The sequence below is a fragment of the Helicoverpa armigera genome, chromosome 2, assembly GCF_030705265.1.
Source record: "Helicoverpa armigera isolate CAAS_96S chromosome 2, ASM3070526v1, whole genome shotgun sequence".
Taxonomy (NCBI): Eukaryota; Metazoa; Arthropoda; class Insecta; order Lepidoptera; family Noctuidae; genus Helicoverpa; species Helicoverpa armigera.
Genome location: NC_087121.1, coordinates 11,813,478 through 11,829,643, shown reverse-complemented (window position 1 = coordinate 11,829,643; position 16,166 = coordinate 11,813,478). Strand labels below are relative to the sequence as shown.

Sequence of the window (16,166 nt, the reverse complement as noted above, 5' to 3'; positions counted from 1 at the left end):
CATGTGGAATAGAAGCAGACAATCATTTAGAAGACCTGGTTTCCTTACTTTCTTTGCACCAGATTTACAACCTTGATATTTGGCATGCTGCACGTTGCTGTATTTAACCGATTATTATGTAGGGAATTTTCCAATCTTGTAAGGTTTTTTTTTCGAGGTTCCGCGTATTTTTATTGGTATGGATGTTATTTCTAAGGGCGCACGAGATCTGCACTATTGTAATGTGCACGCATTGTGCTCGAGGGCGTGCCGAGTGCGTTGACCCCGCCGGCTACTGATTAGACGCACAACTGCAACTTTTATTAGACACATGGAAAACAGATTATGATGTGACAAGGATCAATTATTTGTGATCGAGAGACGCAGTTTATTCATCAGTTTATGTAAACATATCGATTGTTCGTGATCATTATAGAGTTTAATTATATTCTTAGTGATAAATAAAAATAGAATGGGTTTGATTTATATGCTACATATTTTCCTCTTTCCGATCTCACGAGATTTCTAGTCATAATATTTATTATAATTTTGCATTTCTTTATAAAAAACAGTAATTAAGAGGAAATGTTCAAGATTAAGAACAGATAAAAAAATATGTGAACCATTTGTAAACTATAAACTTACAAATTATGTTAATGCCCTCTAATATTAACATATTAGGTACACTTCTAAACAGTCTGGTGAGCTAAAAACAATGTTTTTGTATACAAACTGATAAAGTTCACTGACCTACTTTTGGTACGGTTGAACACTATCTGAGTCTGGAATTGGCTTTATTGGGTCATAGTCAATAAAGGTTTATAGAAAAGAGTATGAATACAAACTTCCGTCTTTTGAATTTATGTGACAAAATAATTGGTTGTAAATGCCGACGTAGGAAAGTCGGACTGGTAAGTTTTTCTGCGATATTTGAAATGACAAGTAGCTGAATGAAAATTCTTCTATCAATTAATCAGGGGCGGATATATTGTTTTTCCACTACTCACAATTTCCATCTACAAAGCGACAAGAAAGCAAAAGCAGTCCCGCCAGTGGATTAAAATGCTACAACGTCGTGTAAACTGTCACAAGTTATTAACCCTTCACCTCCATACAATGGTGACCCTTGGTGACTCTTGTTGCATGTATGGGAAGTGGCAGGTGATGCATTCCGTCCCCTTTTACATAAGAATCGATGAGGAAACGTCGTGGCTTTTGTCACTAGACATACTAAATCATCTAATCTAGGAAACTACAAAAACAAATGAACTTGGTGAGATAAATTGGAAATTAGGAAGCAGCCATCCTATAGCTATTGAAATTGGAATAAAGACGACTTGATGACTGGTAGCAGGCGAAACCGCGAAGAAATTATGATACATATATTTTTGTATCCACCTTGAACTCTTTAGAAAGATGTGTGACTAAATTCCACGAATCACCACTCATTAGCTAAAAATATTTGTCCACATTGTTTCTTCCCGTGGGTGTTGTTATGAGTAACATTGCAATGAGTTGCTTTGTATACAAGTTTACAAAGTTAGTACTACGATAATTAGCCCTTTTGTTCGCGGAAATAAGATTTCTGAGTAACCAGATACCTACTAGCTTTAGTCATGAGTCAGGTTACTTTTGTAAGGGAAGACCTACGCAAGTTGGCGCACGGCTAGTTCCTTTATCTAAAGCAAGCCTTGAAGATATAGTACTTCTTATAAAAAACCAGATTAACATTTTTATCAAGCTCTAATCTTGTCTAGAATCAAGTTTATTCAAGCTGAGAACATTAAGCGCGAAATAGGTTTTCTAAATTAAAAGAATAGTAAAATGCAAGAGAAAGTTAGCGATTGTAATATAATGTTGAGAAATTATTTATGTGGGAAATGACTATTATTATATTTTGTACCGGTATAGTTAATAACTTTCCATTAGACTGTAGACATAGACTAATCTAGTCGTGTAATCTAAGCTAGAGTTACCTAAAGATATGATTTTTTATCACACTAGATTGAATTACACCTACCTACAACATGATTTGTATCACACTACATTGAGGTGACAAAGAATTCCAATATTAAAACAGTGACACAATAAGAACAATATCAATTACAATACATCAAAATTCTGCAGTACTTAAGTAATTACATATTTTATTTACTGGGGGAAAAACAAGACTATTACTTCTGACTTTACCAACATCAAGCCAAACAACGTGCATACTTTATGCGAACTCAGCATTGTCATCTTATCTCAAATGAGCCGGAGCACATACCTTGCAGTCTTTATGCCGGTAGCACCAGGTGCAACCGAGGAGCAGGACGATGGCGGTGATGAGAAGCGCCAGCGCAGGCACCGCCGCGTACAGGCCACCCTGGGAGCCCCAGCCTTCCAACTGGGACTGAGTTCTTGCATCTATAAAATACTGTGTTTAAGACATTTGTGGTATTAAGAGTTGTTGATATAGCTTGCTTAAAAGCTGTGCCCATCCATAAGGTAGATGGATGTGTCATTTTGGGTTAGACTAGCTATACTTGTATTAGAAAAAATCTTAACATTTGTTAGTATGGGTCTGTCAGTTGGGATGTGGCTAGGATTGAAAAATAATCCTTCATCCTTCATTCAATATTTCTTTTTACACAAAATGAGACAAATTAAGTGTGATTAACAAATCTTTAGGTGTATTTTTTCTATTGTTTTATAATTGTATTAGAATAGAAAGTTGATATCTTAGAGACCTTTCACTTGAGTTTCAAGTTACTACATAATTTTTCAACAATAACTATTGTTGTCTTTACTTGTATTATTATCAGCACAAATATTTTAAAGCTCAGCTTTTCCCTAGGGAGCAATCTACACAAATTCTAAATAGTTTTCCTAAGAGCATTATCACCCCAATTATTTAAAGTCCAAAATCAATTTTTAAATTCTTGTTAGAATCTTATAAAAATATTTGTGTGTTATAAAATTCAGACAAATAATTTGTTGTTGTTTATTATATTTTTATTTATAAAGGGATGGAACACATATGTTTATAAAAAAACATAAAATGGTAAAAAATAATGCTCTGTAATGTTTAATAGGAAATAGTAATAACTTATTCCTGTAGTAATCGGCAGGTGATTCCTTATCATAATGTGATAATAACACAATTATAATGCCCAAACATAAATAAGAGTGGTGATAACAGTGTTTAGATAACAAACGCTAACAAATGCAGTGTTTGTTTACTTTATACATTTTTCTTCTTTTAATAAGGTAAGCAGGCATTGTTTAGATGTTATTATCATTATGTGCCATTGTATCATTGTTGAGTCAATATTGAGCACTGCTAGAGGATACATACTGCTGATAAAGGAAGCACAGATTGCTCAATGCATTGACATTTCGTATAGATGCGTATATAAGCATATATATATATATATATATGCATACATGTTTTATAACAAGGACAAGCATTCAAACAAAGTGTCAGCAAATTATAAAGTCTGTATGATTTAAATTCAAATTAATAAATATTTGAGGGTATTCTCACAGTAATTAGCTTTAATTTGTAACGGAAATCTGTATGGCCTCTTCCTAAACATGAATTGATACCAATTTCTAATTTGAACAGATGTTAGCATTTGTGAAGACAATGTCAGTGACAAAAAAATTAATTATTACAGGTTTTCCTTTCACTTGCACTCGAAAGGGATGTGCAGAGAGATGAATACTCGTTTAATTAATGTAAAACATGCATTTTTCGACAAAATGACTCACCATGAGGGTAGGTTTGCGGCGTTGATCGGAGAGGCGAACAGTGTCCCAAGTGTGAGCCGGTCAAGGCCACCAATAACACCACCCATATCATACCCATCATTGTCACATTATTTGCACAGCCGCATTATTTTCCGTTTCATTATTTATCGTTTTCATACATCACAACACAAAAAATACACGGTCCATGACAGGTTTGCACTGAACTAAAAATATAATTACACTATACGATTTTTACTATTTAAATTACATAAAAAGATCATGCCCACAGTCTGAAGTATTTGTTGCACTTAAAACTTAATTATTCTAATAAATTTCGTGCACATTTACATAAAAATTGCGCAACCCGCAGCTGTATAGAACGCCATTTTTCTAAATCAGTAATGATTGTATTTGTTTCATTTTCTACTACTACCATTGTATTGTCAAAAAGCCTCGCAACGTGGGAACTTTTTTTAGGAACTTTTAGATTAGATTGCAACCCTGACATCGAAAAGGTTTGGTTTCTTATATATAAAATTGGAATAATGAACTTAATATGTGTAAATATGTGTACTTTAATTTGATAATGTATAAATAAAAGCAGTTCCTTTTCTGAATTAGTCTGATATAACTTTACATTTTCTACTTGTCAGTCAACCTATCGCGAATGTCAGCCGCGAATGTCTGTCACTGTCAAATGCGAAAAGTTCGGAAAATGCCCGAATGTCGCGGAGGAAAACTCAAATATGTTCCAAATCTGAAAATCTGTCATGAAAACCAATAAGTAAATAATATGAATTATGCCAAAAATAGTAATTCCAATTAAAATCTGGGACGAATGCTCGTAAACTTTCTCTTCAAATAACAATAACCTCAAAACACATGTACGGTATAAGTGTATTGTTTAGTTACCGTGTAGTTAGCAAATGTAGCATACGCTCTCACTCGTCTGATAGTACTAAGAAGCTATTGGAATTTCTAGCCGACATGCCGAAAGCGAATTCAGGACGAATCGCTGAGGCGCAACGTCAGAGGCAACAGATATCGAGGAAGAGTGAGAAGTATGGTCCTAGCACAGTATACCTCCAGGTACTGGGATCAGGTGCTAGAGGTGCACCCAACACACTGTATCTCTTCACAGATCAGAAACGGTAAGTTGCTGTTTAGAGATTTTGTTATTGAACTACATTGTGGTGTTTTAAATTACTTTATGCAGCTGTTATTATTTTAATACATTTCTTAATAGTATTATAGGTTGGAATAACATAAATAAAGTTGGTAATAAACTTTTTTACTTTATAAATGATCTAGCAATACATTTTCTGCTTTCTTTTATAACAGAGCACAAGTAAATAATTTCACAACATAAATAATTGTTTCATCTCCATTATTTCACAACTATGAATTTCTTTGCATTTGAATGTTCAACTTTTAATTCTTGATCTAATTATGTGAATTTAGGAAGACTAGCTAACAAAATTTTTCAATAAAATCTGTACATTATATTTTAAGATAAACTAAACCTATATTTATATAAAAAAAGAAACTTAAAACTAATAATCATAATTATGTATAAACTTTTTTAATTAATGCATAAATACGTAGATGCAATAGTCAAATACTTATCAAATATTTTCTCATGCGTTCATTATTTCACAGATATCTTTTCAACTGCGGTGAGTGCACACAGAGGTTAGCCCACGAGCACAAAGTAAAACTGTCCAGACTTGACCACATATTCATCACAACCAAGACATGGCAGAACATCGGAGGCTTACCGGGACTCTCACTCACACTACAGGACGTTGGTGTTCCCAATATTACATTGCATGGACCTGAGGGCTTGGTACGTTCTCTTACGTCATACAAGCATTATTTAGTTTGAAAATGATGTAATTTTGAGGCTTTTGTTTCCAAAGGGTAAAGCAGGATCTTATAACTAACAATTCGCTCTCCATCTGCCCCTTTGTAACCAGTGCAGTTGAAACTTTTACAGATTATTTATTTCTGTTACCAATATACTAATAAGTATTGAAAACTGGATATGTGATTTTTTGAACAGTTATAGGTAATGGTAGATAACTTTGCAAGCAAGGCAACCGCACAATTGATCTGTTGTTTTTTATTAAAACCAGATAGTCTTACCCATGTATAGCAATTTGAGTATAGAAAAAATATAACAAATAATCTTTTTAATTGTTTTAGGATGAATTGTACGCTGCAACAAGGCGGTTTGTTATAATGAAGGACATGCAAGTAACTATGGCTAAGTGTAGCCCCAGTGAAGACTTTGAAGACAATGTTATGAATGTTAAATATGTGTTATTGTAAGTGTAACAAGCATTTCTGGTCACAAACATTATAACAACTCTTAAAAATATCTATCTTTTTCAAAACGCTTAATTTAAATCCAAATTAAAATTCTTCTGTGAATTCTGTGTCTCAAATTAAATTACACTATCTAAATGTGTTTGTCAGACCTTTGATTCTCCCAGTTTGCCATATGCAAGTGTGTGAAGTTTCATACAGTTTCATATAAAGTATTGTAAAATACGTTTTGTGGTCTGCTGTCTGTGCATTTGTATAATTTAATCCATCCATAATTTGTGTTCTATATCTAAACTTCATAATTTCAGGGGCCCACACGACAACCTACTAACAGGGAAGGAATTCAAGCAACAAGCAGTAAAGAAACCAAAATTAGACCCCAACGTAGACAAAGAATACGAGGAGTTCATTCATGACGACACAGATTATTACAGGCCTGAGATGCGGAACCTAGAACCTGGTACCCACTCTGCTAAAGCCAGGCAGCTCAGAGAACTGGCTAGTAAAGAGAAAAATAAACCAAAGTCTGCTGTAGAGAAAGGTATTTCATAAGCCTACTTGGGAATAAAATAGATTTATTTATTTGCATACAATGTAGGTAATAGGGTAGTGTCCAGGGTCGAAATAATGAAATAATATTTAGTCCGCTTTTTAGATAATCAAAAAATATCGGATACGTATTTTTTCTTATTTTAATCAAACATAAAATGACAAAGACACATCGCTTCAAAAATTAGGAGTGGGGGCCTTTTACGTCACAGTCTCCTGAAAATTGTAGCAATTTGTGACGTCACACTCAACTTTAATACGCTATATCTTAATAAGTTCTGATCCAATTTAAGAAAGAAAAAATACGTATCGCTTAATTTTGGACAATCTACAAGCCGGACTAATTATTATTTTTTAGGAAACTAGCCTATTGATGTTTGGAATGTGATGGAAAGTTTGTATGTATGGATGTATTTTGATGAAACTTGGCAGTAATATACCAGAATAACACAGGCTTGCCTACAATGTTTATGTTCATATTTTTCAGATCCATTGAAGAAAAAGACTGAAAAGGTTCTACATGAGCTGCAGAAGAAAACCCATTGTTCTGTGGCATACATCTGTACATTAAAGGTAAGCTGTTTGTCTTCTAAATTCTAATCTATATGGTATATGTACTTTCAGACATTCATTTACGAGCCATGTTTCGTATGTCATCATCATCATCATCATCAGCCTATCGCAGTCCACTGCTGGACATAGGCCTCTCCAAGTGCACGCCACTGAGATCGATTTTCGGCTTCGCGCATCCAGCTCCTGCCAGCCGTCTTGCGCAAGTCATCACTCCACCGTGCCTGAGGACGTCCTACACTACGTTTGCCGAGGCGCGGTCTCCACTCTAGAACTCGTTTACCCCAACGGTTATCGGTTCTTCGGCTAATATGGCCAGCCCACTGCCACTTCAGCTTGCTGATTCGGTGGGCTATGTCGATGACCTTGGTTCTCTGACGGATTACCTCATTTCTGATGCGATCCCTCAGAGAAATGCCGAGCATAGCCCTTTCCATAGCCCGCTGAGCGACTTTAAACTTGTGGACCAGCCGTACCGTCAGCGTCCACGTTTCGGCTCCGTAAGTCATGACAGGTAGGACGCACTGATTGAAGACTTTTGTCTTTAGGCACTGTGGGATCGACGATGTTAGGACTCGACGCAGCTTCCCAAATGCAGCCCAACCCAACTGAATTCTCCTATTCACCTCGTCCTCAAAGTTGTTTCTACCTAACTGCAATGTCTGCCCGAGGTATACATATTTCCGAACAACTTCGAGAACGGCGCCGTGTATCGCAATCGGTTCCGGTAGAACATGTTCATTGAACATGACCTTGGTTTTGTCCAAGTTCATCCGTAGGCCGATGCGTAGAGAAGATTCAGCCAGGTCGTTCAGCATTTGTTGTAGGTCCTGCAGCGTTTCCGCCATGATGACGATATCGTCAGCAAATCGCAAGTGAGAGATGTGTTCGCCATTGATGTTGATGCCTCGTCCTTTCCAGTTCAGCGTCTTGAACATATCCTCCATTGCATTAGTGAACAGTTTCGGGGAAATAACATCCCCTTGTCTCACTCCTCGTTGCAACGGTATGGGCCTTGTTTGCTGATTCTGTACTTGGACGGACATTGTAGCGGCTTCGTAGAGACATCTCATCACTTGGATGTATCGCCAATCTACTTGACAACGCTGCAGGGACTCCAGAACAGACCAGATTTCAACCGAGTCAAAGGCCTTCTCATAGTCCACAAATGCTAGACACAGGGGCTGATTATACTCTTCGGTCTTCTGTATAATCTGCCGCACTGTGTGGATGTGGTCTATGGTGCCGTATCCGCTCCGAAACCCAGCCTGCTCCGGTGGTTGGAATTCGTCGAGTCTCCGCGCAAGTCGGTTCGTGATCACTCTTGAGAACAGCTTATAGACGTGGCTTAGGAGGGAAATGGGTCTATAGTTCTTCAGCTGGGTTTTGTCTCCCTTTTTGAAGAACAGGACGACAACACTCCTACTCCACGCCTCTGGAGTTCTCCCTTCAAACAGGACGGCATTAAAAAGCTTCCAGCTCCCCCAGTACGGGCTTTCCTCCTGCTTTTAAAAGCTCTGTTGTAATGCCATCCTCGCCAGGGGCTTTTCCATTTTTGAGCTGTCTCAGAGCGATCTCGATTTCGCCACTGCTGACTTCTGGCAGGTCTTCGGTGAAATGGCGTGTTAATGTGGCTCTAGAATCCTCATTTCCGGGATCAGGTCGAGATGCATGCGATGCGTATAACCGGCCATAGAAATTTTCCACTTCCGAAAGTTTCGTGTGTACCGTCGTTTATCTCTGAAGCACCAGTTTTCATAGTGTAACTGCCATAAGCTAGAAATCATAACTTTTAATCTACATTATCAAAAAGAAAGACGTCTCGTTTTTACTATCTTATAATCTTCTCTTTGGTTGGGAGATACGTAAGGTAGCTTGGGACCAGGCGACGAACATAGATTTTTTTCCACGCGGGAAAAGAAAGTAGATCTCTCGGATCGCGACTGAAACCGCTGACGAATTCCAGTTCTTTTTACATATGCTTCAAGACTAAACTTGTCCACAGAAACGACTAGGGACCCTAGACCTGGCGAAGTGTGTGGAAAAAGGCGTGAAGCCAGGTCCGATGCTGGGACAGCTAAAGAATGGCCAGGATGTGGTGCTGCCCGATGGGTCACTCGTGCTGTCCAGAGATGTGAAGACTCCTGATGAATCTGGCCCCGTGTTTATTGGTAAGGAAATAATTACTACTTTATCTTCGTAGTTTTTCGACCTGTCGTATTATTAGTTTTTTTTTAAGGTAATATTATGAGCTAGTTATTGTTATTCAGTCTTTTGGAGCAAAGTTATAGTTCTCTCTCCCTCTCCTCTTATAGCTCATTATTAAGATCAGGGAACAACCAGATTCAGTCATTTTGGGTTTCTATTTACAATATGTATAAATGAGAAAATAATTAACTATCTGTCTGTCGGGCTTTCACCTCAATAATATTGAACCGCCCTGAAGAATAGTTTTACATGATAGTTAGCCTGAGAAAGGGGCTTACATAGGCTACTTTTACACTGTTTCGAAAAGGTTTTCCCGGGACGCGGGTGCAACCGCGAGGAACAGCCAGTGATTAAATGTGACATTCGACCTTATGATTCTGCTATCAATAAATATTTTTCTTCCATTTGTGCAGTAATAGACGTGCCGGAGCTAGCGTACCTGAAGGAGGCGGAGTTTTCAGCTCACTTCGACAACGGCATTAATCCTCCTGAGAACATTCCTACACTCATAGTGCACTTCACACCGCCTCATGTCTTCCATAATCCTGCGTGAGTTGAACATGGTCTATTTAATTACTTGGTGCTAAATTGCTGGGTATAATTTATGTGCTCTAAAAAACTGACTTGTTTAATTATGTAAATCTTTAAAAAAATATATAAGAGCTCTCGTCTAATCACATAAAGTCTGATCTTAGCAAAAATACTTTTAAAACCAAAAGGTCAGCCGATACATTTATAATCCATCATATGTCACCCATAATACGCTATATAGAGTTGTCACCTTACAACATTGCCACTCCGAAGATGGTATGAACAAAACTACTGAGCATGCGCGGGTTATTTAGTCAGTAAGTTATTTTGTCAATTAGATTTACTGCTGTTTTTATATAAAACTTTACATAAATCTCTATTTACCAGGTACCGGGCCTTCATGGCTCTCTTCGGCCCCTGCACCCGTCACCTAGTCCTCAACTCTCAGAACTCCTGCCTCGGCTCGGAAGCTGTTCACCGCACCCAACACAAGCTGCACCTCCTCGACCCTGACATATTTCCCCTACTGCGGGATGTTAGTGTACCGGCGGTTTGGAACTCTCACCCGCCCGTGCCTAAGACGAACAGTCCTGTTCGATTGAAAGGATTGGAGGAGCTTAAGAATAAGGTAGGTTTTGTGTGTGTGTGTGTGCTTTGGGCTATTGCTAATGCTTTTGTTGTTCATCTGTTGTTTAACTGTGGAGTTTTGTTCATGAGAAAATCAACGAGTCATCAGTCAGCCAGTAACCAATTTAACGAATGTCTGACAATGGTGTCTCTTGTTAGTAAAATCTATACCATTCCAATTTATCATTTAATCTTAACCCTAGAAAAAAAAATGCGGTGTATAGAAAACATTGGGCTTATGAAGAGGAATGCATGTAAGACTTGGATACACTAGCAAATGAACACTTTGAAGCAATATGAATTATTTAATTATATCATTTATTTGTTGGTCTCAAAGCATCTAAGGATTATAATTTAAAATATTTATTGGATGACATAGATGATTGCATGCTGAACTGTCGCAAGCCAAGAACCTTAGACCAAAAACCTTATAGACCCTTACTACATCTTTGAAACCTCTAACACTCCATACTTTATGTCCTGCAACTTATACGTAGCTTAGCTTGCATGCGGTGAAGGATTGACATAAACAATCATTTGTAGATAGCGCTCGCGCAGTTCCAGAATATTATTAACTTGGAGGGATCAGCTAAGGGGGATGGACATCAACCTGCGATGGATGACTGTGATGCCGTGTCTAAGGTCGAAATGTTGGCGGGACGGACCCTCACTATGTATCATTTGAGGCCCAAGAAACAGCTGGACAGGTTAGTTGTATATATTTTGATTGTTTTTAAACTGTCCAGGTCCTTGCAGCCATTTTGCCTTGTTTGTTGTATCTCACTTTGTTAAGATGTAATAACTTAATTATATTTATAAAGGCAAAGACATAAGGATTCTGATTTTCATATTCAGAGTAATAGCTCTGTTCAAATATTAAACAACATTTGTTTAAAAAATCTCACTATAATTTTGTAAAAATGAGATAAAACTACGATGCAAACACATTCCAGATAAAAACATTTCAAAAAGAAAACTAGAAGAAAAAATGACTACATAAAAAATATATATATTAAGTTTAAACGAAAGCTTTCTACTCCCTCACTCATACAACTACCCTCCATTTTACCCCCCAGGACAGCAGAACCAAAGCTCCACATACAAGACTACATCCAAGAGACCATGGACGTCGACGGCTTCGTGGGCAGCTTGGAGCAGTTCCGTCGGCTCGTGGACAGCATGCGTTACGCTCGATGTGACACTAAGGAGTACCCCAAGGTCGTGTTCTTGGGCACGGGCTCTTGCATACCGAGTAAGACCAGGAATACTAGTGCCATTGTACTGCACATTGAGTGAGTTTTTGTTTTGTGTTTTTATGCACCGAAAGAACCGCGTTCCATTCGTGTCCTAAGATAGCTTTTCCCACATCCGGATAAAAAGTAGCCTTTATCTTTTCTTAGCCGCTAGACTACCTGAATTTAATTTAAATCGTTTCAGTAATATTGGCCCGATAAAGTGGCTGTTATTTTAAAATTTTTGGAGACATATTACAAGATTTTTATTACTTTTTGTCTTTTGAAGCTCAGACTATTGTATTTTCAATTTATATTTAATTCCGCGTTTACAAGATTACACTAGATTAGGCATAGGAAGCTTCACATAAATAAACAAGACTTGTACTTTTTAGTGAAAATCGTTCAATGCTGTTGGACTGTGGCGAAGGCACTTTCGGTCAGCTGGTGCGGTTCTACGGACCTAAGAAGGTCAACGCGTTCCTCAGGACGCTGAAGGCGATATACATCTCACATTTACATGCTGACCATCATATTGGTAAGTCGAGTTTTCAATAAGGTTTTACGGTGTTACTTTCAAAGCATATTATAAGACAAAATTCAGCAACAAAATCAGCATCACTTAAATTTTGATTCCCTTTAAGTTGCACAGAAATGAACGAAATAATCACGCATTTTGAAATGTTTTGTGTCATCTCTGAATTTTTTTTGCTTATATGTTTTAGTGTACTAACACAATTTTTTGTAGAAGTTGGTATTTTGCAATTATTTTCTGGTAATTTTGGGAATTCTGCAAATTCCACTGCTAAACAGAAAGTTCATAATGATATAAACTTATTTTTTTATTAATGGTAAAAGTCCTAAAGGTCCATGTTACAGTTTTATTCATTCAAGAAAATAACATTTGGAAGTTAAATTCGTCTTTTTTTCCTAAGGTCTAATCGGCGTCCTCCAAGCCCGTCGCCAAGCTATGCAGGAGCTGGCCCCAGGGGAGGGTGCTTCGCCCCCGACGCCGGTGTACCTGCTGGCGCCGGGACAGATCGTTACGTGGCTCACGCTGTACGATCACCAGTTTGAGAGGCTCAAGAGCGATTATACGCTCATTCCTAATCAGAATTTGGTGAGATTTTAGAAATGTTCTCAATTATGTACGTGCCACATAGGCTTCAATCGTAATTGAGTCGTGATTGGATATCAATCGTATGCCGCTTAAATAAAATTAGCAGAATCGAGACCCTGCTGTAACTTTTAATTGGCTTTCGTGTTGGCCCATGTGCTGCCGTCTAATGCGCCAGTGTCAAGCTTAGGCTTGTATTAATATTGTTTAGCAAATGTGACTTATGTAACTAATAACTAAACAAATTGTCGCGGATTGCATTGTAATTTTTTCAATTCCAGTCTTGTTTCTTTTTCTTCATTCTCTTTTTCATCACTATGTAGGGTATTGCATTCATAATTTTGTAATTTTTATTGTCGTGTTTATCATTTCTTATATTCGACGACCTCTGTGGCGCAATGGTCACCAAGCCGGACTGCCGAATCTGTGGTCCCGGGTTCGATTCCCGGTTCGGTCGATATTTGTGTGATGAGCATGCTTGTTGGTCGTTGTCTGGGTGTTATAATATGTATTTATAAATATGTATATGTGTAGCTATATGTAGTTTGTCAGTTGTGTTACCACCCATAACACAAGTTAACCAACCGTGTGTGAAAAAGTGTCCCGACATTATTTATTTATATATTTATTTAATGCTTCTGCACATTTCGTACACGGCGGACTTAACGCCATAGGCGTTTTCTGCCAGTCTACCTTTGGGTGGTGGAGAAAAAGCTGTGGTAGGTGCAAAGTTTTTGTTAAAAATATTGTCAACAAAGAACACAAAAACATATATTTACAATATATGAATAATAATAAATATACAGTATACATACATACTTAAATACATACATACTACAATACATACAATATTACATTTGCCAAGAGAGGCCAAGAAACAAATTAACAACAAAAAAAAAAGTAAAACAAAATTAAGAAAAAAAAAAACAAAAAACAACTGTCTACAGTTGCGACTGCATTATTTATTATATTCGCGAAGCCATGACACTTTCGAAGAAACTAACCAATCATCTCTTTCTTCCACCAGCACCATGAGCATCCAGAGAAATTGGATTTAACGGCAGCAGCCCTATCATCAATGGGCGTGGAATCCATTAAGACGTGTTTCGTAGCACACTGTCCCAACGCGTTCGGAGTTGCCATCAATGTGGACGAGCGATATAAGGTCACTTATTCCGGGGACACGCTGCCTTGTGAAGAGCTGGTTAAGATCGGTAAGTGTGATGTTAGTATGTTCTTAGGTATTTGCTTTTATAGATCTGTGATAAATACTATCTAACTTAAGAGTACCATTTTACTGGAATAGTAATCTTCCTCTTTAGTAACTTCCATTGTTATAATTTTATCGTTAGCCTTCGCAACTAAATAATGAAAAGTTGCAAATGAAGTCCCACATATTTTCGTTATTTTTTCTTCTCTAATTTTCCCACGCCCAGTAAACGGTTTAGTAAACTATGTTTACACTATTATCCCTAAGAATGTTCTCTTTTTTTTAATTTTCCAGGAACGGACTCAACCCTCCTAATCCACGAAGCCACAATGGAGGACGAGTTAGCCGACGAGGCTCGCATCAAGATGCACTCCACCACCACCCAGGCCATAGACATAGGCCGACAGATGAACGCCCGCTACACAGTACTGACGCACTTCAGCCAGAGATACGCAAGGCTGCCGCGCTTGAACGCGCATATACTGAACGATAATAACAGTGTCGGCATCGCTTTTGATAATATGCAGGTTTGTATTCCCATTTAACATTGAACCGTATGCTTTAGAGATAAAGTTGACAATCTATTAAAAAAAATGTCTTCATTTCCCGAGCATTTACCCAACTATGTTGGGGTTGGCTTCCAGTCATACATACCGGATGCAGCTGAGAACCAGTGTTTTACATGGAGCGACTGCCTATCTGAGTTCCTCAATCCAGTTACCTGGACAACCTGATACCAGTTGGTAAAAGTGGTTTTCAGACTTTCTGGTTTTGTGCCTTCTCGTAACGACAGATATTCAAATGACAGTCGGGACCCACCAGTTTATCGTGCCTTCCGAAACACTGAAGAACTCGTTAGCACCGCGTCAAGCGTTGCTCAACCTTATGATCCACGCGGCTTTGACTTAGCAACAAGCTATAATTTTCTGTAACACATTTACCATTTGTCCGCAGATCACAATGAGCGACCTAGAACTGCTGCCGCACATGTACGCCCCCCTACAGCTGATGTTCGCCGAGCACTGCGTGGAGATGGAGCTCAAGGCGTCCCAGCGGCAACGAGTCCGCTCCCGCCGCTCCTCAACACCCAGCCTGCCCCCCGGTACTCACACGCCTAAACGCTCCCGTAACCATAGCGACGCCTCCGACGATGACGCGCCAAAACGGTCACGTAACCATGGCAACGCGGATATTGTTGACAATGACCCGCCTAAAAGCACCCGTAACCGTGGCAACGCGGACATTGTTGACGTTGGCCCGCCTAAAAGCACTCGTAACCATGGCAACAAAAATAACAGCGATTCGGAAAGTAGCCTGCCAGGTATTGGTACTAGAAAAGATAAAATTAGTAGTGTTTCTTCGGTACAGTCGCGTAAATTGAGCACTGATTGTACATCAGAAAATGATAGCAATCCTGGTACGGAACCCGATAATGTAGAATCTAATTCATCTGAAAATAATGTCAGCTAGACTATCAGAAATGACTTAGGTAGGTATATTCTATTAACTTTTAATTTGATGGCGTGTCCAATCCTGCCAAAGTTGCAGGTAAATACTATTATATTTTTGGAGCTTTGCATATAAAATATTGGGGAATAATGTTCTAAATTTTACTGATTCTTACGTTTAAAATAACATTCGAAAAGATTTTCCGAATGAATTTCGGTGATCGTGGTAATTGGTCACGCCCTCAAATTCAAAGTATAGTAATTGCATTTTAAGATTACACGTAATTTTATTTGTGACTTTAAGCCCTTAAAATAAGGTTTAAACTTGCTTAACTCTATCGTCTTCACAAAATGCGATTACCATAAATGTTGAAAATAAATTGCCTTAAAAAAAAATTGCTCCAAAAAGTTTTTGTCATTGAGTGTTAAAGTAAGTTATTGAAAAACATAGATTGTAATAAGTTTGCATAGAATGCATTAGTTTTGTATACACAGTACATCTAGTTGGTCTGTATGTTGTTATATTAATAAATAATTTCATGTAATCTTTGTTTCATTGTATCTATTCCCATTCCTGTAGAATATTATGTATTTATTTACTGTTATTTATATTTAGTTTTGAGTTCGTGGCA

The 16,166-nt window shown here is 37.9% G+C and overlaps 2 protein-coding genes across 6 annotated transcripts in view; one reads left to right on the top strand and one right to left on the bottom strand.

Annotated features, from left to right (window-relative positions):
- Window positions 1-4,138, bottom strand: part of LOC135118342 (uncharacterized) — a 42,090-nt gene extending 37,952 nt beyond the window's left edge. For all 3 annotated transcript variants that reach the window (XM_064040097.1, XM_064040104.1, XM_064040099.1), the window contains exons 1-2: window positions 3,736-4,138; window positions 2,249-2,388 (exon numbers count right to left, since the gene is read on the bottom strand). In XM_064040097.1, the coding sequence (XP_063896167.1) occupies window positions 2,249-2,388; window positions 3,736-3,835 (240 nt within the window). In that variant the 5' untranslated portion in view covers window positions 3,836-4,138. The remainder of the gene's footprint in view (window positions 1-2,248; window positions 2,389-3,735) is intronic.
- A 250-nt stretch (window positions 4,139-4,388) lies between these two features.
- LOC110377763 (ribonuclease Z, mitochondrial) lies at window positions 4,389-16,079 on the top strand. 3 transcript variants are annotated; one of them, XM_064040123.1, is made up of 16 exons: window positions 4,389-4,498; window positions 4,697-4,865; window positions 5,374-5,560; window positions 5,920-6,041; window positions 6,351-6,583; window positions 7,079-7,164; window positions 9,167-9,332; window positions 9,783-9,918; window positions 10,288-10,528; window positions 11,071-11,234; window positions 11,604-11,819; window positions 12,155-12,297; window positions 12,695-12,879; window positions 13,904-14,090; window positions 14,381-14,613; window positions 15,041-16,079. In XM_064040123.1, the coding sequence occupies exons 2-16, from the start codon at window positions 4,702-4,704 to the stop codon at window positions 15,554-15,556; spliced, it is 2,979 nt and encodes a 992-aa protein (XP_063896193.1). In that variant the 5' UTR covers window positions 4,389-4,498; window positions 4,697-4,701; the 3' UTR covers window positions 15,557-16,079. The 3 variants fall into 3 exon arrangements, with proteins under 3 accessions (XP_063896193.1, XP_063896189.1, XP_063896183.1); XM_064040119.1 differs by having other exon boundaries at window positions 4,397-4,598; XM_064040113.1 differs by having other exon boundaries at window positions 4,397-4,865.
- The last annotated feature ends 87 nt before the right edge of the window (window positions 16,080-16,166 follow it).